The sequence below is a fragment of the Bufo bufo genome, chromosome 4 (assembly GCF_905171765.1).
Source record: "Bufo bufo chromosome 4, aBufBuf1.1, whole genome shotgun sequence".
Taxonomy (NCBI): domain Eukaryota; kingdom Metazoa; phylum Chordata; class Amphibia; order Anura; family Bufonidae; genus Bufo; species Bufo bufo.
Window position 1 is genome coordinate 200,025,422 of NC_053392.1, and position 26,079 is coordinate 200,051,500.

At 41.7% G+C, this 26,079-nt stretch overlaps 1 protein-coding gene across 1 annotated transcript in view; it reads right to left on the reverse strand.

The window, feature by feature from the left end:
* SLC2A2 (solute carrier family 2 member 2) overlaps positions 1-23,949 on the reverse strand; it is a 55,417-nt gene extending 31,468 nt beyond the window's left edge. Inside the window, exons 1-4 of the mRNA XM_040428226.1 lie at positions 23,856-23,949; positions 14,905-15,000; positions 8,344-8,528; positions 5,660-5,784 (exon numbers count right to left, since the gene is read on the reverse strand). Of these exons, the coding sequence (XP_040284160.1) occupies positions 5,660-5,784; positions 8,344-8,528; positions 14,905-15,000; positions 23,856-23,882 (433 nt within the window). The 5' untranslated portion in view covers positions 23,883-23,949. The remainder of the gene's footprint in view (positions 1-5,659; positions 5,785-8,343; positions 8,529-14,904; positions 15,001-23,855) is intronic.
* Between the last annotated feature and the right edge of the window lie 2,130 nt (positions 23,950-26,079).

Here is a 26,079-nt window from a genome sequence, read left to right on the forward strand (position 1 = left end):
TCCTAGCAACCATGCGTGAAAATCGCACCGCATCCACACTTGTTTGCGGATGCTTGCGATTTTCACGCAGCCCCATTCACTTCTATGGGGCCTGTGTTAAGTGAAAAACGCACAATATAGAGCATGCTGTGATTTTCACACAACGCACAAGTGATGCATAAAAATTACTGCTCATGTACACAGCCCCATAGAAATTAATGGGTCCGGATTTAGTGCGGGTGCAATGCGTTCACCTCGGAAATCTCGCCCGTGTGAAAGAGGCCTTAGTTTATTAAAGGGATTACCCTATGAACTTAAAACTTTTTTTTACTCTCGTATTTGGAAAACTTTGTACCTGCATCTCCCAGGATGAATTGCAATTAGCGCTTGTTAACCCTTTCCTCATCTGCATAGAAAATATTCTGTCATATATACAGTAGAGATACATCTTTTATGTAATGCCCTCTCCTGACTTCCTTATCCACTGTCTAGAGAGAGATATGGCTGTAAAGGTCCATGAATTTAGAAGTAGGAATGAATAGAAGAAAGTTGTCTGGGCCACCTAATCTGCTTCTCTCAGAGGTCACTGCACCAGTACTGAGGGGAGGAAGGCTATGGAGCATGTTAATCCATCTCTGAATGCAGTACAAGGTGGACCAGAAGGAGAAACAGAAGGGGGCGCTATCAGAGAGGAAAATGTAACATATGTAAAAAGACGAACAATTGTTATTGTATGTATATATTGCAATAATACTTCATTGCATAGCAATACTTTTTGTGGGGTAATTCCTTTAACTTTTATTATGGGTTAAATACCAAAAAGAAAAGCAATTGATCACCATAAATAATGTGTTCACTGTATTGTACAGGATGTTATAATAGCAATATATATATATATTTATATCCTATATAATAAAATCCCTCTGTGCCTGCGCTGTGTCGGTGCATGTGTGCCGAAGTTAAATGCGCATATGCTATGCGCCAATTTAAATGTGCATGCACGATGTGCCGGCCAATAGAATCACAGCACACCGCACAGCCGTCCGGACCTCCCACATCAGCGCGCCGACGCCCAATAGAAACACGGCGCACCTCAGGCCTCCTGAACTGCCCACAGCAACAGATTGGTAACATCAAAGCCGCCCCACATGCCGCAGGTACCGCCCACAATTGCGCCAGCAGCCAATAAAAACACATCGCACCTCAGGCCTCCTGAACCACCCACAGCAACAGCGCTGTCCTACACGCCGCTGGTACCGCCCACAATTGCGGCACACAAGGCGCACAACACGCCGCTCGGATCGCCCACAGCAGCGCACCGTTATTATGGTGTACTGTGTCAGTTTGAGCGCCGCCATTAAATGAAACAGAAGCGCCGCCATTACAGTCCTGTCAGATACAGCAGCTGCTGCTGCCATCAGTATTAGCCACCAGTTGCTGCCAGTGGTATCAGCACCACCAGTCAGTGCCAGCCATCTCAGCCACCAGTCACAGCGCCCGCAGTCTCAGCCACCAGTCAGTGTCAGTCGTCTTAGCCATCAGTCAGTGCCACCAGTCACCGATCAACGTCGACCCCACGTGCTGTCTGCACTGACCACAACCCGAGCGCCGGCTGCCCCACACGCCGCCAGCGCCGTCCATGGCACACGGTGTGATGATTGCTCTGCACACCGGCCAATTCTAGCGCCCGTTTTGTAACAGGCATAACATCTAATATATATATATTTACATAAAGCTAGCCCAGCAATCAGTTGATCGAAGCAGGGTTAGCCTCTGGACCATCCAGTGATCAGATGATAGAATTGCATTATTACATGAAACCCATTCATATGAATGCCCAACTGTGTAATTGTAATACATGGCTGGATCCACCTAAGCAAGAAATGGCCTTTTATTAGCACCTCTCAACTCTGGCCTATAGAGACAGACCCTTATAGCACACATTGAAAGGGGATAATCCATTTATTCCCATAGTTATAACTTGTATGGCAAACATTAAAATAGGTCTAAGTTACAACTTCCAGTAACAAAGGGACCAATTTTAAATGAGATATATGTATCCATATGACCCAGGCTATTGGAACAGCGTGCATTTGCTGGAAAGTATATGAATACGCTACACAAGAGGCACAACCTGGTTATCTTCTGCCTTTCTCTTTCTCTGTGTATACATATATATATATATATATATATATATATACAGTACAGACCAAAAGTTTGGACACACCTTCTCATTCAAAGAGTTTTCTTTATTTCATGACTATGAAGGCATCAAAACTATGAATTAACACATGTGGAATTGTATACATAACAAACAAGTGTGAAAGAACTGAAAATATGTCATATTCTAGGTTCTTCAAAGTAGCCACCTTTTGCTTTGATTACTGCTTTGCACACTCTTGGCATTCTCTTGATGAGCTTCAAGAGGTAGTCCCCTGAAATGGTCTTCCAACAGTCTTGAAGGAGTTCCCAGAGATGCTTAGCACTTGTTGGCCCTTTTGCCTTCACTCTGCAGTCCAGCTCACCCCAAACCATCTCGATTGGGTTCAGGTCCGGTGACTGTGGAGGCCAGGTCATCTGGCGCAGCACCCCATCACTCTCCTTCATGGTCAAATAGCCCTTACTTTTTAAAGTTTTCCAAATTATTCGGCTGACTGACTGACCTTCATTTCTTAAAGTAATGATGGCCACTCGTTTTTCTTTACTTACCTGCTTTTTTCTTGCCATAATACAAATTCTAACAGTCTATTCAGTAGGACTATCAGCTGTGTATCCACCTGACTTCTCCTCAACGCAACTGATGGTCCCAACCCCATTTATAAGGCAAGAAATCACACTTATTAAACCTGACAGGGCACACCTGTGAAGTGAAAACCATTTCAGGGGACTACCTCTTGAAGCTCATCAAGAGAATGCCAAGAGTGTGCAAAGCAGTAATCAAAGCAAAAGGTGGCTACTTTGAAGAACCTAGAATATGACATATTTTCAGTTGTTTCACACTTGTTTGTTATGTATATAATTCCACATGTTTTAATTCATAGTTTTGATGCCTTCATAGTCATGAAAATAAAGAAAACTCTTTGAATGAGAAGGTGTGTCCAAACTTTTGGTCTGTACTGTATATATATATATATATATATATATATACTCTCTCTCTGTATATATATATATATATATATATACTCTCTCTCTCTGTATGTGTATATATATATATATATATATATATATATATACTCTCTCTCTGTACCCTTTTGAATAAATTGGTTTGGGATTTTCTATTTAACCCAGCTATGCTGTGTCCTTCTTATTTTGGATATATATATATATATATACAGTCGTGGCCAAAAGTTTTGAGAATGACACAAATATTAGTTTTCACAAAGTTTGCTGCTAAACTGCTTTTAGATCTTTGTTTCAGTTGTTTCTGTGATGTAGTGAAATATAATTGCACGCACTTCATACGTTTCAAAGGCTTTTATCGACAATTACATGACATTTATGCAAAGAGTCAGTATTTGCAGTGTTGGCCCTTCTTTTTCAGGACCTCTGCAATTCGACTGGGCATGCTCTCAATCAACTTCTGGGCCAATTCCTGACTGATAGCAACCCATTCTTTCATAATCACTTCTTGGAGTTTGTCAGAATTAGTGGTTTTTTGTTTGTCCACCCGCCTCTTGAGGATTGACCACAAGTTCTCAATGGGATTAAGATCTGGGGAGTTTCCAGGCCATAGACCCAAAATATCAACGTTTTGGTCCCCGAGCCACTTAGTTATCACTTTTGCCTTATGGCACGGTGCTCCATCGTGCTGGTAAAAGCATTGTTCTTCACCAAACTGTTGTTGGATTGTTGGAAGAAGTTGCTGTTGCAGGGTGTTTTGGTACCATTCTTTATTCATGGCTGTGTTTTTGGGCAAAATTGTGAGTGAGCCCACTCCCTTGGATGAGAAGCAACCCCACACATGAATGGTCTCAGGATGCTTTACTGTTGGCATGACACAGGACTGATGGTAGCGCTCACCTTTTCTTCTCCGGACAAGCCTTTTTCCAGATGCCCTAAACAATCGAAAAGAGGCTTCTTCGGAGAATATGACTTTGCCCCAGTCCTCAGCAGTCCATTCACCATACTTTCTGCAGAAGATCAATCTGTCCCTGATGTTTTTTTTGGAGAGAAGTGGCTTCTTTGCTGCCCTTCTTGACACCAGGCCATCTTCCAAAAGTCTTCGCCTCACTGTGCGTGCAGATGCGCTCACACCTGCCTGCTGCCATTTCTGAGCAAGCTCTGCACTGGTGGCACTCCGATCCCGCAGCTGAATCCTCTTTAGGAGACGATCCTGGCGCTTGCTGGACTTTCTTGGATGCCCTGAAGCCTTCTTAACAAGAATTGAACCTCTTTCCTTGAAGTTCTTGATGATCCTATAAATTGTTGATTGAGGTGCAATCTTAGTAGCCACAATATCCTTACCTGTGAAGCCATTTTTATGCAACGCAATGATGGCTGCACGCGTTTCTTTGCAGGTCACCATGGTTAACAATGGAAGAACAATGATTTCAAGCATCACCCTTCTTTTAACATGTCAAGTCTGCCATTTTAACCCAATCAGCCTGACATAATGATCTCCAGTCTTGTGCTAGTCAACATTCTCACCTGAGTTAACAAGACGATCACTGAAATGATCTCAGCAGGTCCTTTAATGACAGCAATGAAATGCAGTGGAAAGGTTTTTTGGGATTAAAGGGTTTCTATCACTTCATATCACATATTTAGGTGTCAGACACTAGCGATCCGCTAGTGTCTGCTCTAACAAACCATCCTAATATGATAGGTTTTGGGGCAGCCGTTTTGCTAAAATAACAACTTATATCTATATGCTAATGAGCCTCTAGGTGCTATGGGGGCGTCATTAGCACCTAGAGGCTCCGTCTACCTTCCTGAACTGCCGCCGCCCAGTGCGTCCCTCCAGCCCGCCCATCTCCTGCTGAAGCGATCCTCTCCGTGCGCGTCTCTGTTCTGCGCATGCGCAGTGAATGTCTGACCGCTTCCCTGCTCAGACATCTCCACTGCGCCTGCGCCGATGACATCATAGTGCTCCGAGGAACAGGCGCAGTGGAGATGTCTGAGCAGGGAAGCGGTCAGACATTCACTGCGCATGCGCAGAACAGAGACGCGCACGGAGAGGATCGCTTCAGCAGGAGATGGGTGGGCTGGAGGGACGCACTGGGCGGCGGCAGTTTAGGAAGGTAGACGGAGCCTCTAGGTGCTAATGACGCCTCCATAGCACCTAGAGGCTCATTAGCATATAGATATAAGTTGTTATTTTAGCAAAACGGTTGCCCCAAAACCTATCATATTAGGATGGTTTGTTAGAGCAGACACTAGCGGATCGCTAGTGTCTGACACCTAAATATGTGATATGAAGTGATAGAAACCCTTTAAGTTAATTTTCATGGCAAAGAAGGACTATGCAATTTATCTGATCACTCTTCATAACATTCTGGAGTATATGCAAATTGCTATTATAAAAACTTAAGCAGCAACTTTTCCAATTTCCAATATTTATGTAATTCTCAAAACTTTTGGCCACGACTGTATATGTACTGTAATGAATCACGTGAGATACATAGAAAAACAACATTCAGGTTGAAAATTGATATGAGCATTTGGTGTGTGACCCACTTACCACAATAAAGACCAGTTATAAGTCTGCCAGAAATTACTAGAGCGTGAGCCTGACCCAGCGGAGCCAAGCCCATGAGAAGGGAACCAATGACGGCCAGAGTATTCACAACCATCATGGCTTTAATCCTGAAACAAACAATAAGAGCTAAAATCAGGGAGGATATATGCGGATAGATTGCACGGCCTATGCAGGACCTTTAGCATGGTAATCATATTTTCACAGGAAATCTGACTGATCAATAGCCATATATTCCAGCCTGGTCAAAAATTAATCATAAGCCTTTTGTAGAAGTGTAACTCAATCACAGATAAGTGTAAGTGACAGGTATAAAATGAGATGTTTTATTATAATGGCCATAGTTCATAGTACAGGACAACAAGTCCTCACATAACAGGTTCTACACACCCATCCTTGCTGTCTGTACGACTTTCTACCAACATACACTAATCCCACACACTAACCTCTCATGCAAAATGTCTAGTAGCTTACACAGAATGTAGGAGACGTGATTAAAGCAATAATGCTAATAGAGATAATAATCAATTTTAAAAGACAGTAACATTAAAAGGAATCAGGCTTTGTGTGTAAAGCACTATCTCCAGGGCCTGTTAGCTATAATATGGCTGATTGTGTCAACTGCATTATAGACAGATGCAGCAGAGCTGAGCTTGTTTCAATGGAACAGACATAATCACTTGACATAACATAATAAAAACTCATGGGGCAGATTTACTAACAGTCGTAATTTTAGGCAAATGTACTAATTTGGAGCGTGGACCTTAATAAATTTGGAGTATGTTAAATCCTGTGCCAGATTTATGCCAGAATTCTGTCCATGCGCCAAAAACGTGTCTGTGCATCAAAAAATTGTCTGAGTTTCTGAACTGTGGTATTTTTACCACTAACTGCAGAGACAGCAGGGAAACAGATTGCCAATACTGTCTAACAGTAAGTGGAAACTTAGACTGTGCCAGATTTATAATAGTATTTTTAGTTGTCTAGTCTAAGTTTACGCCACCTATAAGCTGGCTTAGTTTTACTCCAAATATGTGCCAAAGTGTTGGTGCATTTTTTGGTACATGGAGCCTTTAAGACACGCCTCTTTGTCATGTAGCCACACCCCTTTGGCAGACAAGGAGTAAAATAGTTTAAAGCAGGTGATAAATGTGGTACAAAGCTTAAACACTATTTTTTTCTTGCAAATTGCACCACAAATCTGGTGTAATCTCCATAATAAATCTTCCTCAGTGGTAGAACTATTAAATTATCTGAACATTGAAAAAGTGATCATAGCACGCAAACGTCTGAAGTTAAAAGACATATACAAATTTTTGTCTAAGCTGCAGTTATATCGCTATCAGCGATATAACTAATTTATACTGTCAACTCTACATTATACATTTCTGTTTTTTGTGTTGATTGCATCATATCACTAAAGGCCCCCATACATATTAAACTACTGTTTCCAGTGGGACCAGCTGGCAATCTAATCTGTATGTAGATGATGTTGGAGGAGAGAAGGATCAGGCATGGATTTTTCCGCCTGATCCTTTTGTTCTCTGGGGGAATAACTGCCTGCCAGAGGTGTCTGTCAGTGTCTTTCTTCTCTCTCCTCATTGAAAACTCATACACATTTGGATGAACCACATGTGCCTACGGGGAAGGTAGGATATACGGCTGTCAGCTGACAGCTATTGAAGGTGTAGAACACCTTACGACCAACGTCAGATGGCTCCTCTATGCTCAGAGTAGTGAAAATTAAGAACTTAATGTGGTACGCAATTCTATAAGATATTAGTTAATTCACTATTCAAGGAGATAGTTTCCCCTGGTCAAAAAGGGTGGGGGGTGGACTGTCTTAATAATGACACGATAAACTGGTAAAAGATATGTAGAAGTTTAAGGTTAGTATCGCACAACTTTAATCACGTTGTAGTTCAGTTTAATATTGTATATTACCCCGAGATGGCTAAATAAATGTGGATATAGGGAAACTTCTAATTGTCCAAGATGTGGTGCACTGGATGCAGATGTTTTACACATGTTTTGGTCCTGTTTGGAGATAGGTAATTATTGGAGCTCAGTTTCTGAATTTATAAAGCAGAATCTGAGGGTATCGTTCCCGTCGACCCCACAATGTTGGTTATTGAATGATATGTCTGAGGTGAACTGCAGCAAAGATATAAAGTCTCTCCTCACCAGAATAACTTTCCTGGCCCGATTGCTGATCACAAGAATGTGGTTCTCTTGTAATTCCCCAAATTTAAAGATGTGGGTAAACTTAGTGAATAAAGTTAAAAGATACGAAAATATCTTATATATGCAAAGAAATAGGGAACAAAAATGGAAGAAGATATGGTTGGTATGGAAAACTTAGGGACTAGTTTGGGGCCTATATTACTCCTCTTTCTGTTCTCCTGTTTGAGATATATATGCTGGATCCCCCCCTGTCCTATGGCCTCCTTTCTAGTTTTCTAGAGACACATCGCAAAATAAGGAAGGTTGGGTTGGGTTGGGTGGATCAAGGGATCAAATTGACTAATATGGTTGTACTTTTTACATTGTTACTTTTGTTACAGAAAATTAAAATTTGGATCTACAAAAAAAAAATAATGTGGTACAGTGCAACACAAAACGATGGAAAAGTCAGTTCTTGCTTATATACTGAACATAAAACTACTTACCTTCCAAGTTTGTCTGCAATCCATCCAACAAAAAATGAAGACACCAACCCACCCAGAGAGAAAACTGATACAGAGAGTGACCAGTACATGGTAACTGTTGGGTGTGCCACAGTCTCATTTACACTTCCAACCAGGACTTTTTCTGTCGGCAGATCCAAAACATTTGAATAGTGGTTTTCAATGATCTAGGTGACAGGATATAATAGATAACATTAAAGCCATCTAATAAACACACAAGTTACAATACAGATTTCCGCTGATCAACTGTCATTGGGGGTGTCTCAACTCTGCACTGCCAGAATATGTTGGGGCAAAGAAGATTCAGGCATGTAGGCTTTCTGCATGACCAACAGTAAACGTGCACTGCAAATTAGGTTTATTAGCCAAACTGACAAACTTTCAGCTGTTTGAAATAAACCAATAAACATATGCGACGTCATCCATTATCATAATGACAACCTTTAACGCAAGTTATCAGTCCAAACAGTAAATATAAATGAGTAGGCCAATAATCTGTCCATATAGGCATGTCGTGCTTGAGCAATCTCTGTGCAATGGAGTGAAGCTTCCATGATGAGCCTATTCACAAGATCATGTTTCTCTCTTCACAAAAAAATGCATCCGTTAAAAACATATACCTTTTGCACGCATCTTATTAAAAAAAGGCTTTTCTGATCTGCAAAAACAGGCAGAATAGGACTTGTTCTCCCACTTTTGCCGATAATTTCCCCATATAGGTAGGGCATGCAGCGCGTGTCTGTTTGAGCAATCTCTGAGCAACGGAGTGAAGCTTCCACGATGTGAGTATTCACAAGACCATGTTTCTCTGTCCGGAAAGAAACCAAATACCTTCTGTATGCATTCTATTTTTTCTAAGTCTCATGAATAAAAATGGCTATTCTGATCTACAAAAACGGACAGAATAAGACTTGTGGTGAGATTCCTAGATCTGCTCCAGAATGCTTTGTACAGCAACCAATAGTAAGGGAGCTACTGAGTACAGACTGCTGTCAGCCATTCTATAGCCAACACACAAAAATTTTGGGGCAGATTTACTTATTCTGTCTAAAATATAGACAGGGTCCACCAAATCTATCACAGTGGATCCGACTGGATGCTAAACTTTTTTCTGCATGGCTAGACACTTTTATCGGACTTTATATCACCTAAACATCCATTTTCAGCTAAAGCCGCCTTGGGCTGGCACTTAGTGCCAACTTGCCATGGCAAGAAGGACAACCCCTTTAAGAGAAGAGACCACCTTACCGTGGATACAGCAAAAAGGGAGAAACCCTTTAAGAGAAGACACCATTACCTTGCACAAACAAGGAAAAGGATATAAAAAGATAGCAAAGGCGCTGAATGTTTCTAGACATATAGTTGAGAGCATAGTTTGCAAGTTCAAAGTTAAAGGAATACTGGCTGCACTACCTGGATTTGGTAGAAAAAGCAAGCTATAACTGGCTGCCATCAGATTCCTGAAGTGGCAGGAGGTTAAAAACCTTCAAGTGATTGCAAAAGAACTGCTCAAGAATTGGTAGCATCAGGCACTGGGGTTTCAGTTTGCACAGTAAAGTGCATACTAAGCGCTGGTCCCCATGCCCAAACTCTAAGACGTACACCTCTACTGACCCAAAAGTGGTTCTCTTGCTCCAGGCCTGCTGGGCTCCCTTGCTGTGAACATCTGGCTTGACATTGAATGGCTGCAATGAAGACTGGATACCTTTGCGTCATGTGACCATTTGTCATGATGTAAGGGGAGCCAATCCCAGCTGCGGCCGAAGATTGGCTGCAACGTTGTCAGACAGGATGTTGACATCGAGGTAGCCCAGTGGAGGGATCATTGCAGGCCTGTAGGACAAGAAGCATGGAGCCAGCACCGGGAAGTAATCATTCCTTTACAGGTCTGGCCAAATGGGGATGGGAGGTTGCCAAAAACTCCCCCATTCTTGCACAACCCCTTTAACTTACATGGATTTCAATACACAGGGACTGGGCATGTACCTCTAGGTATATACACTGCTCAAAAAAATAAAGGGAACACAAAAATAACACATCCTAGATCTGAATTAATTAAATATTCTTCTGAAATACTTTGTTCTTTACATAGTTGAATGTGCTGACAACAAAATCACACAAAAAAAAAATGGAAATCAAATTTTTTAACCCATGGAGGTTTGGATTTGGAGTCCCCCTTAAAATTAAAGTGGAAAAACACACTACAGGCTGATCCAACTTTGATGTAATGTCCTTAAAACAAGTCAAAATGAGGCTCAGTAGTGTGTGTGGCCTCCACGTGCCTGTATGACCTCCCTACAATGCCTGTGCATGCTCCTGATGAGGTGGCGGACGGTCTCCTGAGGGATCTCCTCCCAGACCTGGACTAAAGCATCTGCCAACTCCTGGACAGTCTGTGGTGCAACGTGACGTTGGTGGATAGAGCGAGACGTGATGTCCCAGATGTGCTCAATTGGATTCAGGTCTGGGGAACGGGCGGGCCAGTCCATAGCATCAATGCCTTCGTCTTGCAGGAACTGCTGACACACTCCAGCCACATGAGGTCTAGCATTGTCTTGCATTAGGAGGAACCCAGGGCCAACCGCACCAGCATATGGTCTCACAAGGGGTCTGAGGATCTCATCTCGGTACCTAATGGCAGTCAGGCTACCTCTGGCGAGCACATGGAGGGCTGTGCGGCCCTCCAAAGAAATGCCACCCCACACCATTACTGACCTAATGCCAAACCGGTCATGCTGGAGGATGTTGCAGGCAGCAGAACGTTCTCCACAGCGTCTCCAGACTCTGTCACGTCTGTCACATGTGCTCAGTGTGAACCTGCTTTCATCTGTAAAGAGCACAGGGGGCGCCAGTGGTGAATTTGCCAATCTTGGTGTTCTCTGGCAAATGCCAAACGTCCTGCACGGTGTTGGGCTGTAAGCACAACCCCCACCTGTGGATGTCGGGCCCTCATATCACCCTCATGGAGTCTGTTTCTGACCGTTTGAGCAGACACATGCACATTTGTGGCCTGCTGGAGGTCATTTTGCAGGGCTCTGGCAGTGCTCCTCCTGTTCCTCCTTGCACAAAGGCGGAGGTAGCGGTCCTGCTGCTGGGTTGTTGCCCTCCTACGGCCTCCTCCACGTCTCCTGATGTACTGGCCTGTCTCCTGGTAGCGCCTCCATGCTCTGGACACTACGCTGACAGACACAGCAAACCTTCTTGCCACAGCTCGCATTGATGTGCCATCCTGGATAAGCTGCACTACCTGAGCCACTTGTGTGGGTTGTAGACTCCGTCTCATGCTACCACTAGAGTGAAAGCACCGCCAGCATTCAAAAGTGACCAAAACATCAGCCAGGAAGCATAGGAACTGAGAAGTGGTCTGTGATCACCACCTGCCGAACCATTCCTTTATTGGGGGTGTCTTGCTAATTGCCTATAATTTCCACCTGTTGTCTATCCCATTTGCACAACAGCATGTGAAATTGATTGTCACTCAGTGTTGCTTCCTAAGTGGACAGTTTGATTTCACAGAAGTGTGATTGACTTGGAGTTACATTGTGTTGTTTAAGTGTTCCCTTTATTTTTTTGAGCAGTGTATGATATATGATGGTACGGGGGGCACAGTTTGCTGCATTGCTATGCGGATGCACTTGCTCAGAGGAAGCACTGTGTACACTGTCTGACACTTCTTTATAACACATGCAGTTGCTCCGAAATCAGCTGTTCCCTGTGACTACCATCAGAATAATAGGTCACTATGTGTATCAGTGGAAGAAAAGCTGCTTATACTGTATGTAGAGATGTTTATTCCAGGGTGCAAGAAAATGCCGCCCAGCCAGCGACAGGCAGACGTCTCACAGCTCTGTTGCTCCAGTAGCAGTTGAGCGGGTGGCTTTTAGACTAATGGGGAAAAGGCTTGGATCAATCCATTCTGTGGAGTCAAAAAAAAAATCATAAAACATGTTTTCTGCCAGTAATTGGGATCTGCTCACACTGCACTTTTACTGTAACCACAAATTCCAGATACCTGAATAGAGAACACATTAACGAATGTGATTGAACCTACACCTTTTTGCAAAATGTGTCAAAATGTATGCAGAAATCTAGTTTTGATTTTTTAATCAAATGTGAGAAAAAAAAACAACAACACTGCACCTGGTTTAGCAAGGAGTGGTGTGGCTTTAGCTGAAAGGGATGTTTAGGCAATGTAAAGTCAGATAAAAGTGCCTAACCATGCAGAAAAAGTTAGCATCCAGTCGGATCCACTGTGATAGATTTGGTGGCTCTTTAGTTAACACTGTCTATATTTTCAACAGGATCAGTAAATCTGCGCCAATGTTTGAAACTTTTTGTGTTGGCTTCAGAATGGCTGGTAGCAGTCTGTACTCAGTAGCCCCCTTACTTCTAATTGCTGTACAAAGCATTCTGGAGCAGATCTAGGAATCTCACCACAAGTTCTATTCAGTCTGTTTTTACAGATCAGAATAGCCATTTTTATTGATGGAAGTGAGAAAAAATAGAATGGTAACAGAAAGTATTCCTTTTTAATAGATCTGTTCTTTGCGGACAGAGAAACATGGTCTTGTGAATAAGCTTGTCATGGAAGCTTCACTCCGTTGCTCAGAGATTGCTCAAGCAGACGTGCGCTGCATGCCCTACCTATATGGACAGATTATTGATCCAGTCATTGAGATTTACTATTTAGACTGATAACTTGCATAAAATGTTGTCATTATGATAATGGATGCACTTTGGCATTGACATTGCATACTACACTGGTAAGTAAGACTGTAAAATATTTGCTGACTTGAAGAGCTTTATCTCTTTTAGGGTTAAAGGGTTTCTGTCACCAGAAATACCTAAACTAAACTAGATGACATTAGCGATGTGCTAATGTCATCTGAACCTAACTAGCCTATTCCTACTTTTATCTATGCCCCCGTTACTCCAGAAATATAACTTTTATAATATGCAAATTAGCCTCTAGGAGCGAGGGGGGCGTTGCCCCTGCTCCTAGAGGCTCCGTTCTCCCACCTCTGTCACCTCCCTCAAAGTCTTGATTGACAGGGCCCGGCAACGTTCGCATCCTCCTGCCGGCCCTAAGTGCATAGTAAATCTCGCGCCTGCGCCATGCAGTATTCAGCTCAGGCATAGTGAAGGCAGGACAGTCACTGGCTACCAACTTCCTTACTGCGCCTGCGCTGAATACTGAACGGCACGGCGCAGGCGCGTGATTTGCCATGCACTCAGGGCCAGCAGGAGGATGCGAATGCTGCCTGGCCCTGTCAATCAAGACTTGGAGGGAGGTGACAAAGGTGGGAGAACGGAGCCTCTAGGAGGCTAATTAGCATATTATAAAAGTTACATTTATGGAGTAACGGGGCATAGATAAAAGTAGGAATAGGCTAGTTAGGTTCAGCTGACATTAGCACATCGCTAATGTCAGCCAGTTTCATTTAGGTATTTCTGGTGACAGAAACCCTTTAACACACAGCAGTTTATGGGAAAAAAAGCTACTGCAATGTTTATGCAGTTCTTTAAACTAATGCCAGAAGTGGATTCAAAAGAATGAAAAATATAAAGGAAGGACTTCTTTTTCCTGCTGAATCCACTTCTGGCTCATGGTCAATAACTGCAGTGTCCTTTTTGTAAAACACACTGTGTGAAACCCCCCTAACATTATCACTCTATGAACTCTCAGTTAAAAGGAAAATGTGAAATATTCAAAAGCAAAGAGAATTATTTTTGAATGTTACTTATAGCGACCAGATTCTAACTGTCTCTGTGTTGTTGGAGGAGAGATAATGACAGCAGTAACCTGATTACCATTGGCATCATCACTGTCATATAAAATGTTCTAAAATATTACCACTATCGATTCTACACAAGTATCCAATGCTTTTGGCTGTGAAACAACCCCATGTCATCAGGCTTCCTCCACTGATATTGACAGTTCCTTCAATTTCTCAATCCGTTAGCCCCCTTTTCCCTTGTTTCTTCCAGACCCATTAGTACCCATCAGATCCCAGTCTATTGACTTTCGTCTCATGGCTCCAAATCACCAGTTTCCAATCTTCTACTTTCCACTGTAATTACTTTTTTTGCAAACTTGAGCCACCGCTTTTGATGATGATATTGAAGTTGAGGCTTATTCACCTTTTTTCGGGCCACTATGTATTTGGAGAAGCCGTACACTGACCTTGTGGTTACCATTAGGAATTATGCACACGACCCTATCCGTTTTGCTGTCCACAAATTGTGGACCAGCAAAGTACAGATACTCGCCGTGTGCATCCCGCATTTTCCCTTCCGCAAGTCCCACAGTATGTTTCAAATGCCTATTCTTGTCTGCAAAAGTACAAGAGTAGGACAAGTTCTATTTTTTTTTTTTGTGGGGACAAAGGGAATGCGGACAGTATAAGGTGTGCTGTCTGCATCTTTTGCGGCCCCAATTGAAATGAACGGGTCTGCATCAAATCTACAAAAAATGCAGATTGGATGCAGACCGAAACTACGGTCGTGTGCATGAGGCCTTAGAATAAGACTATTATGCCTTACCTTTTGTGGTGCATTGATAACTCCAATACCATATCCATATTGTAGAGATCCCAGCACAGCCGTGAACACAGCAAAAATTAGGGTTCCCGTCAGGTTCTAGAAGTGATAAAGAACAGACATAGCAGCATTGGTTACACATTGTTTAATCAATTGCTAATTTCCTTAAAGGGGATTTGTTACTTCAGCAAATAACATTTATCAGGTAGATAAAAACACTTACTAATGTATTGTTATTATCCATATTGCTTTATTTTCTGGCTGGATTCATACACTACTCGTTTCCATGGTTATGACCACCCTGCAATCCATCCGCGGTGGCCGTGCACCAGCCTATGTGCACTCCCGTGGTCCTGACCACCAGAGAGGTAGGTACTTTTTCCTATAGTGTGCAAGCACAGCCACCGCTGATGGATTACAGGGTGGTTGTAACCATGGAAACAAGCAGTGTATAATGCAATGGAAAAATGAATCAAGCCAGGAAAGGAAGCAATATAGATAATAACAATACATTAGTAAGTGGCTTGTATTGACTTTCTCTGCATAATAAATGCCATTTTCTGAAGTGACACAACCCCTTAAAAGGCCCCCATTACACAAGCCAATTATCGGGAATGAAACATTTATTCCCAATAATTGCTTTCTTGTTAGAGAAGATGAGAGCTACATTTACATGCAACCATTATCTCCATTGTATGAAGATGATTGATCGCTACTGTGATTGCTCGTCCCTATATAGATTCATTGTTTTTGCACGGCGTAACTCTGTTTACACAGAACGATCTACTGTCCAGAGACAAAGATGTACATTGTATGTCCTTTGTTTTGATCCAACCCTTGTACCTTGTACCAGAACTGCGCAATGCAAACAAAGATCTTACTGAGGCCAAACACTTGATCATAAACAATCAAACTTATGCTACTTTCGCACTAGTGTTTTTGCTGGATCCAGCAGGGATCAGCAAAAATGGTTCAGTTTCTGATAATACAACCATCTGCATCCATAATGAATGGTTCTGGTTGTATTATCTTTAAAATAGCAATGATGGATATGTCATGAACACCATTATAAGTCAATGGAGGACGGATCCGTTTTCTATTGCGTCAGAGAAAACGGATCCGGCACCATTGACTTTTGCTCCGCATCCCATGATGGAAAGAAAACCACAGCTTGTTGCGGTTTGCTCTCCAGTATGGGAAAGCAACCAAACGGAACGGAATGCATTTTGGAGCATTCCGTTCTGTTCTGTTCAGTTTTGTCCCCAATAAAGTGTTTTTCTCTAGTATTGAGATCCTCACTATAATTAAAAATGATTAAAAGTTAACAATTGCAAAATATTGAGTTTAAGGATGGAATCACTGTGATGCAGCCATCATTAGTACCAAGGCAGAACCTGCTGTCATCACTGACACTACTGTTCGCCATTGATGGCTACATCATAGTTCACAGATGGGCTGGAGAGCACCTACTGCCGTCATGCATAGTGCAGAGAAAAAGGACCAATACCAGGTGTCATGATGTGGGGCACCATGATCGTTCCCATCTGGTACTTGTACAGGGAACATTGACCAGCCTTCAGTATGTCCAGAACATCATGGAACTAGTCCTACTGCCTTTTTTGAAATATGGTGTTTCAACAAGATAACACGTGTCCACACTCTGCCCAAGCTGGGGTGACAGATCTCCAATGCACAGCAGCCAACAACCACCTTGGATGAACTACGGGTCCAAGTTAAAAGAGATTGGAGTGACATACCACAGGAGGATATCCAGCATCTGTATGATTCCTATGACCAGAGTGGCAGCCTGTATCGCAGGAATGGGAGATGCCACCTAATATTAATGTGACCCTGCCTCAACCTTGCTCCAGAACCCAAAATAAAGCATGCGCCATACCATGCATGTATGGCAATATAAATTTTAGCTGCCACATACACTAGATCCAAGCAAGTATTAAAAGTGTTTTATTCAGAGAAAGTTCATCCAAGTGTAAACAATGAAAATACAATATAACGTGTTAGTACAGTCACTTGATTAGTATCGGATATTTCAGTCCCATTGGACCATCCTCAGCAGTAAGAAGCAGTCCCATTGGACCCTCCTCAAAACTTTTAAGTGCCATGGGATATTCTTTCTTTTTAAACAGTGGCATACATCATAGCCTTTCTGCGGAGGTATACACCACAAAATCATCCCAACATATACCTCAGACACACGGCTCGAAAGCATGTGTGCAGAGAACCTCTGCTAAATCTGCAGCAGACTGGACCCTGATCTTCTAGGAATGAAAAGGTAAGCTGGCACATAGCTAGATTTAGATGTACAGTCCTGATCAAAAGTTTAAGACCACTTGAAGAATGGCAAAAAATCATATTTAGCATGGCTGGATCTTAACAAGGTTCCAAGTAGAGCTTCAACATGCAATAAGAAGAAATAGGAGTGAGACAAAACATTTTTTGAGCATTTAATTTAATGAAAACAACGAATAAACTGAAACAGGCTGTTTTTCAGGTGATCAAAAGTTTAGGACCACACCTCCAAGAAACCCCTAAACCCCCCGAAAACAGAAATCCAACTTCCAAACATGAACTCAGTAAGGAGTAGCTCCGCCGTTATTGTTTATCACTTCCAAAATTCGTTTTGGCATGCTTGATGCAAGCGTTTCCATGAGGTGAGTGGGAACATTTCTCCAAGTGGTGAAGACGGCCGCACGAAGGCCATCTACTGTCTGGAACTGTTGTCCATTTTTGTAAACTTCCCTTGCCATCCATCCCCAAAGGTTCTCAATTGGATTTAGATCAGGGGAACACGCAGGATGGGCCAAAAGAGTGATGTTATTCTCCTGGAAGAAGTCCCTTGTCCTGTGGTCATTGTGTACTGTAGAGTTGTCCCGTTGAAAAACCCAGTCGTTACCACACAGACGAGGGCCCTCAGTCATGAGGAATGCTCTCTGCAACATCTGGACATAGCCAGCGGCCGTTTGACGCCCCTGCACTTCCTGAAGCTCCATTGTTCCACTGAAGGAAAAATCACCCCAGACCATTATGGCGCCACCTCCACTGTGGCGCATAGAAAACATCTCAGGTGGGATCTGCTTGTCATGCCAGTAACGTTGGAAACCATCAGGACCATCAAGGTTAAATTTTTTCTCATCAGAGAATAAAACTTTCTTCCACCTTTGAATGTCCCATGTTTGGAGCTCTCTTGCAAAGTCCAAACGAGCAGTTCTGTGGCATTCAAGGAGACGAGGTCTTTGAAGACGTTTTTTGTTTTTGAAGCCCTTCAGTCTCAGATGCCGTCTGATGGTTATGGGGCTGCAGTCAGCACCAGTAAGGGCCTTAATTTGGGTCGAGGATCGTCCATTGTCTTGACGGACAGCCAATTGGATCCTCCGGCTCAGTGCTAAGGACATTTTTTTGGGTCTTCCACTTGACTTTTTTGTTCCATAACCCTCATTTAAGAAATTCCAAATGACTATCTTACAGTGTCCCACCTCAGCAGCGATGGCGCGCTGTGAGAGACCCTGCTTATGCCGTTCAACAACCCGACCATGTTCAAAAAGGGAGAGTTTTTTTGCCTTTGACATCACAACGTGTGACTACCTGACAGAAAATGACAATAAATCCACATCTTTGCACAGGGCATGTGGTCCTAAAATTTTGATCAGCTGAAAAACAGCCTGTTTCAGTTTATTCGTTGTTTTCATTAAATTGAATGCTCAAAAAATGTTTTGTCTCACTCTCATTTCTTCTTGTTGCATGTTGAAGCTCTACTTGGAACCTTGTTAAGATCCAGCCATGCTAAATATGATTTTTTGCCATTTTTCAAGTGGTCTTAAACTTTTGATCAGGACTGTATCTGTAATGCATATTACCCCAGTTATACCAAGAATCACTACTATAGCATTTCCTGAGCCCCACAACTTTCTCCCAGTTACAGCAAACCTGGTAGCAATCATTTACCTAATTTCATTATAATTTTTGTTTTGTCAACATTGACATATGTATTGTTAGAACATATTGGTGGTCATTTATAAAGACCAGCGTTTTAGACTCCAGTCTTAATAATCCCTTCGCCAGTCTAAATGTAAGCCAGCTTCCTAGCTGTCTTACATTTAGACCATTTTCTACGCCCAAAACAGACATAGAAAATGATGACTAAGATGGGCCTGCCGGCCCGTCCCTTTCCCCGCCCACACCTTGCCCATGTTTTTAAAACCTGGCGTGAGCGGGAAAAAGACGCAAAATTGAGGCACAACTAACTGGTGCACCGCAATCTGCACCTAAAATACGCCTAATATAGGCGTATTTCAGAATAATAAATAACCCCCATTGTCTTTATTCCATATCTCTGGCCCTACATTGATGATCAAAAGGGTAACAATGTTTTGAACCTTTGACTTTCAGGCTCCATATCTCACCATCCACTACAGTTTTCAAAGTGAGACTACCATAATTTTATAGACAATCATCTTGGCTATCTCATACATCTCACAGCGAATCTCCCATTTAATTACCTTACCAACAGCTATTTGGCATAAGATTTTACAATTAAGGGCATGATATTGTAAGTGTGGGTTGTGCTTTACACTTTAAATATAGGCACACAATGCCTAGTTTCTGATAAATATTTCCTTACCAAAAATAATTGTTGAACTATGCAATGATGCAAATAACTTTCAGAACACATGTTAAAGAGATGCATGAGGCCCAAAAAGACTAAAAAAGAATTGCTAAATGTTGGATGTACATCAATGCATGGTTAGACAAATTATCTACCAATGGAGAAAATTCTGGACTGTTGCTACTCTCCCTAGGTGTGGTCATCCTGTAAGGATCCATTTATTTCTCAATCATGAAAGAGGTTTGAAAGGACTCTAGAGTATTAGCAAAAGACATACAGAAGTCTGTAAAAATTGCAAAAATATATGTTCATGTGTTCACTATTAGAAAAACACTAAACAAGAATAGTGTCCTTATAAAGACACCAAAAGAAAGCCATTTCTGTCCAAAAATCATTGAAGCTCATCAGGAACTGAAACACATATGCAGGGAAGAATGGTGCAAAATTCCTCCTCAATGTTGTGTAAATGTTTTTAAATTCAAGGTGTCCTTTTTCTCCCTGCATTGTGAATGTTTGTGCTTAATAAAAACCATGAGCAGTACAACTGTTTGTGTGTTATTAGTTTAGTTAGATTGTCTATAACTGTGACTTAGATAACAATCAGACCCTATTTTAATACTATTCAAGGAAGAATAGGGTCCTGAGTTCCAGAGTCCCACCTGAGTTTCCTCCTGTATTGTAATCTAGTAGGATAAAAGAAAGACAGCACCATATCAGGAGATTACCTTTACTTTAGAGATGTACAGTAAACGCCCTTTGGAACAGGGTAATTATTGGGAATGGGTATTCATATGCTCGTTCCCGATAATTGCCCTATATATAGATGCTGCTGATCACCCAACAAACAAGCGAACACTCATCTGTGGGGTGATCACATCATTGTTTGAGGGCAGCAGATTGTTGTCTATATGAATGTGCTGTCCAATGTAAATGTGCTGCCGATCAATCAACTATCAAACACTTGTCCATCACGTAATCCCATCTTTTATTTGGCACATAAAATAATTCTTTGTGGACAGCAGTTTGTGCTTTATAAACATAATTGAGCTGCCAAAAAAGAATGAACAATCACAGTCACTATTGTTTGTAGAGGGGATGATTGCACCATATAAATTCAACTCTTCTGCAGACACACAATTGGGAACAAGCTGTTTATTCCTGATCATTGCCAGTGCATTGAGTGAATTAAAATTACGCGATACTTAAAGGCAAAGTAACTAACCATGTTACCTGTACAAGTAAAGACCCCTTCCTTATCACTTATTTTATAAATGACAACTCCTCTTGACACTTTAAAATGACACCCACAGTAGTTGTCACTATTTTGACCAATCCTTTCAGTCCACAGTCACAAAGCTCTATTTTCACCTATTTGAAGCCAGAATTTGATGATATGTGCTCACAAACTCCATCCTTATTCTACTAAGCAAGCAAGAGCTGTTGGAGTGATATCCGAACTACAAGAATGATCAAAACTGGTCTTATACTCGTATTAATATCATTCTCATCACTTTCCCTAAAGCTGACATTATCATTGAAAGCAGGATTTGCTACTTCTTCAAATTTGACACATCAGTTCTCTAGATATTAAAAATTCCTCATACTCTCCAAAATAATGGAAACCAGCAGAAACTACAGGTCCGTGTTGCTTTTCTTGGGCCTCTTTCACACGAGCTATACGGAAAAAAACCTGCTGGTTTTGCAGGCAAGTTCAGTCAGTTTTGTCTGCGATTGCGTTCAGTGTTTCCATTTTTCTGCCCGGGTGCAAATCAGTTTGTCAATGCGTTTTTTCACGTGCGTGAAAAAAAAACCTGAAGATGAATCAGTAAAAAACACATTGCATCTAGATGCATTCCGATTTTCACAAAAGCCCCATTCACTTCTATGGAACCAGGGCTGCGGGAAAAACACAGAATATAGAACGTGCTGTGATTTTTCCTGAACGCAGATATGATGCGTGAGTTAACCCAAATGGGCAATCTACCATGCACATATAATGATTGAAATTCATTAAACATGGGCCTAAGATGCCAGAAGGGGCAACAATACACACTGTGGAGGTAGCAGCCGTATCCCAAAATGCGTTTCGTCTTTAGTTGCCCCCAGGAAGAAGTCAGACAAAACGCCCATTGGGGTATGGCTGCTACCTTCCAGATCTGTATTGTTGCTCCTTCTGGCACCTTAGGCCCATGTTTAATGATTTTTTATCATTTTATATGTGCATGTTAGATTGCCCATTTGGATTAGCTCATTATTACATGGCTAATCCGTGTATTATATGGGGTTGAACACGGGTGCCTCTGTGAATGGCTATTTTTGCTTTCTACTATATATCGAGACCTCTGGGGTTATAGCAGTGAGAGGCCTGGAGGCTGACTGGGTCATACAATCACTGTTAGGGCTCATGCACACGACCGTATGTATACTGCAGTACGCAAAACACGGATCTGCAAAAAATACAGATGACGTCCGTGAGACATCTGCATTGCATCTGTTTTTTATTTGCAGACCCATTGTAACAATGCCTATCCTTGTCCGCAAAACGGACAAGAATAGGACATGTTCTATGTTTTTTTGCGGGGGCTACGGAATAGACATACACATTTATTGCAGACCCGTTGAAACGAATGGGTCCGCCTCCTATCCGCCCAAAAAAACGGAATGGGCACTGAAACAAAATACGTTTGTGTGCATGAGCCCTTAGTAGGTTTGATTTGTTCCGCTTTAACATTCTTTCATGACAGCTGGTGCGGTCTCATACTGTGTATGGGATTTTAAAATGATTATGAATTAATAAAGATTTTTTCATGTTTTTATAAGTGATGTGTGGCGGGGTCTTCTTTTCGGGGATGATAGGTGTTTATATGCCTTCTATATTATGATAGGTTGAGTTTTTCGGAATGAAAGCTACTAGCACAGATATACACAGTTCATGAGTGAGCCAATACATAGTATAACCCGGAGAGTGCAGCTGTGTGTGTGGAAGTCTGCTGGGTCATAAACCTGCTTGTGTCATTAGAAATAGTGCTTATCCAGGGAAATGTGCGCCAGAGGCCTGGCAGCTGTTCAGAGCAGGGGTCAGTGTTATACAGGTGCCTCTCTCCTGTTAAACGTGTGCCTATATAGTAGTATTATGCAAGTCAATTAAATATCTCATACTTTTCCTGGGCTTGGTGAATTTCGTCACTTTTACTGATAGCAGCCCTTATAAAGTTAAGATGAAATAAACATTGCTCATTCGACTCACTGGAGTCTGGAGGGATTTACATTGCAAATATACAGTACTCGTATAGATATGCATGAGTAAACATTGTGCTACAAGTCAGTGTGAAAATGCAAACGTCTAGCACTCAGCATGACGAGAAACCTTCATTTTCTGATTTGCCTAACTTTAGAGGTTATTACCATTACACAGCGAATATAATTAAATGTCTGCAGCAGAGATACAGGGACATCTGGGTGGTGGGGTGCCTTATTGTTTGCCTACAGAATGACTGCATTGTTCATAGGTGCATGGGTTATCCCTGCAAATAAATAGTTGCAAAATGTGCCCATAATAACACAGAGCCACACAAGGGGGCAGATTTTTTTTTTATGTCAACCAAACAGAGGGATTTGTTATAAAAAAAAAAAAAAATCTTATTCTGTTGAGGGTAGATGATGATGGTGGTGATAGTAAAACATATATTATATTAGATACTTTTACTTTGTGGTGTGCTATTATTCCTGATACAGGGTGGTGGATATTACAGTATTTGACACCATAGTTAATATAAAACAGGTCTATCAAACTATGAATTATGCACCTCCAATAATGGGCCTGCACTAAGCATTTACATTGATAAAAGGTGCCATGGTTGTAGCTTCTGCTCCTGTACTTCTACAATATTAGCTATGTATGTACTTAGAGAGAGTGGACTATAGAAGCACTTCAGTAGCAGGCGTTGCTTAGGATCTAAATGCAATTTGGTTTTAGAGTTTTTAGAAGTATAGACATTAAAATATAGATGTATTTGCCATTAATGTGTAATATATATATATATATATATATATATATATATATATATACACACACACATTACTACCACACACAGATACTGTATATATACATACAATTGTACATATATATATATATATATACCAGTACATTACTACTACACACTTACATATTATAAATACATTACTATAGCACACACATGTATACAATACTATTACACACACACATACACATATATACATTACTAATACACACACACATATATATTACTGTTGCACACACACTCTTGTAGCTTTCGCTTTAACAGTACTATGTACGTATGGAGTACAATACCTTCTGCTCTTGCATTTTCCTGTCCATTGTCGCCTTGTCCTGTGAGCTCCAGGGGACTGAGCTTGTCACTGACCTGTTATAAAGGTATCATGGAGGGAAGTCTTAGGGGAGGGGAGCTGCTAACTAGCTAAAAAAAAAACAACCAGTTGTGAAAATAGGGGCAAAGGGCCATCTATATAAGAGTAAAGATTATACCCAGTAGTGACAATCTCACAACTGCAGTACAGCTTTTGAGCCGGATAGTCTCTTTAATAGAAATATAGAGGCCACCCATTTACAGTAAATTCCATTGATTAAAATGTACTGGTTTAACAGGCTGTATTTATCTCACAAAGTGATCGATCACCACTGTGCACATACACATTAGATCAAATGACTAAAGCCGCTGATATCGGCAGAATCAGCTCGTCACAATAGAATGTGTATGGCGGCATACTGACTAGGCTCGGACTGACCCAGAGGTGAACAGGTGAATTACCCAGGTGGCTAAGATGATTTCTAAGTACAGAGTCAGGCTAGCCTGTGTCCTCTTCCCCAGGGACCTGCCCTCTCAGTGTCAATGTAGGGGCCCCATAATCATCCTGTATCATCTTACTGCTGCTGCCACATTGTCAGCCAGCAGTATTTTAGTAGGTGGGCCATAATGACCCCAGTCCGACATTGATATTGACTCTCCCCAACACAAAAGTTGGGGGAAAGAAGGTGCACTACTGATTTTACTATATAGGCACCGCTGCAGTCCAAAGCAATACACTGCAATCTTGTGGACTGCAGTTGACAGATACTATGTAGAGTAGAAACCACAGTCCCTTTAAACAGCCACAGCTTGCTTTTTCCACCAGTATACCTAGTGACTTTATTTTTTGGACAGGGACTTGTAACCTCATAATTGACATTGTCAGCTTCTGTTTACTCCACATTTCATTTCACAGAGCAATATTCTGTATGTTTACAGATAATACATGTAAAAGGAAGATACCATTCATTTACATAGGTTCCGTGTATTTTCTCAGGGAAGCTGCTCAACCTGTTTTGTCCTACAAGGTAAAGAATGTATAATGATCACTTAGAAAAGAACAAAACAACCAAATATGTGACATCTTATAGAGAGTTCAGACGCAATAGGGACTTTTCATGCCAGAGGTTAAGTAACAAAAGTCAAGGATTTAATTTACTCTTCTGATATACACTACTTACAAAAAGTTAGGGATATTTGGCTTTCGGGTGAAATTTATGGAAAAATGTTCACGCGATATTATATAATGAAAGTAGGGCATTTAAGTAATTTAATTAGACGCATACAATAATGATTTACTCATCTCAAACAATTTATTGAAACAAGAGCCAACAGCAGTGGTCGGTATACCCCCACAAAAATGTCAGTGTCTCAATAACTTGTCATGTTGCCTTGAGCATCAATTACAGCTTGACAACGACGTCTCATGCTATTGACAAGTCGACTTATTGTCTGCTGAGGCATGGCATCACAATCTTCTTTAAGGGGCAGCCCTCAGTTCACTGTGGCATTCATCATCTGGTTCCGCAGGGCATTGTTCACAATGAAGCGGTCATCAGTGTGGGATGTGGCCAAAGGACGTACACTTCTATGCCTTTTTTGTGACTTTTCCAGTCGCTCTGTATCTCCGTTGCAACCTGTTGATGACACTCTGTAACACTCTAAGCACAGTGGCCACTTCCGTCTGAGAACATCCTGCTTGAAGCCTTGCAATGGCGAGGTACTGTTGATCAATTGTTAGGTGTCGTCTTGGTCTCATGATGTAAAAATGTGAACAGCATGATGAGGAGGCCTTTTTAAATACCAATTCTAATTGAACCAGGAAAATTATTGGGCAATTCATGGATCAAACACCTGTTGTGAATTTTGCCGTTAAGCTCCTTGTTAGAGAACAGCAAGTTGTGCAAAAAGTACTGAAACATTGAACAGTTGGACATGTGCATTAAAAAGTTTAGAGAAAAGGCGGTAGTTCGGTGCCAATGTATTGCACTGGCCTCGCGACTTAAAAAACCCCAGAACACTCCGGGTTCGGGAACTTACGACAAATTACTGTGCTACAAACCCAACTAAGCCATAGGCTGAGTCTTTCCCTTCTCCGGGAGCTTGTGGGGGCCCGCACTAAACTAAAAGATGCCTCCATGCATACTGTGGAACCCATGCTGCTTTACTCCAAACAGTGATATTACGAAAAAGGAAATAAAGCCCACA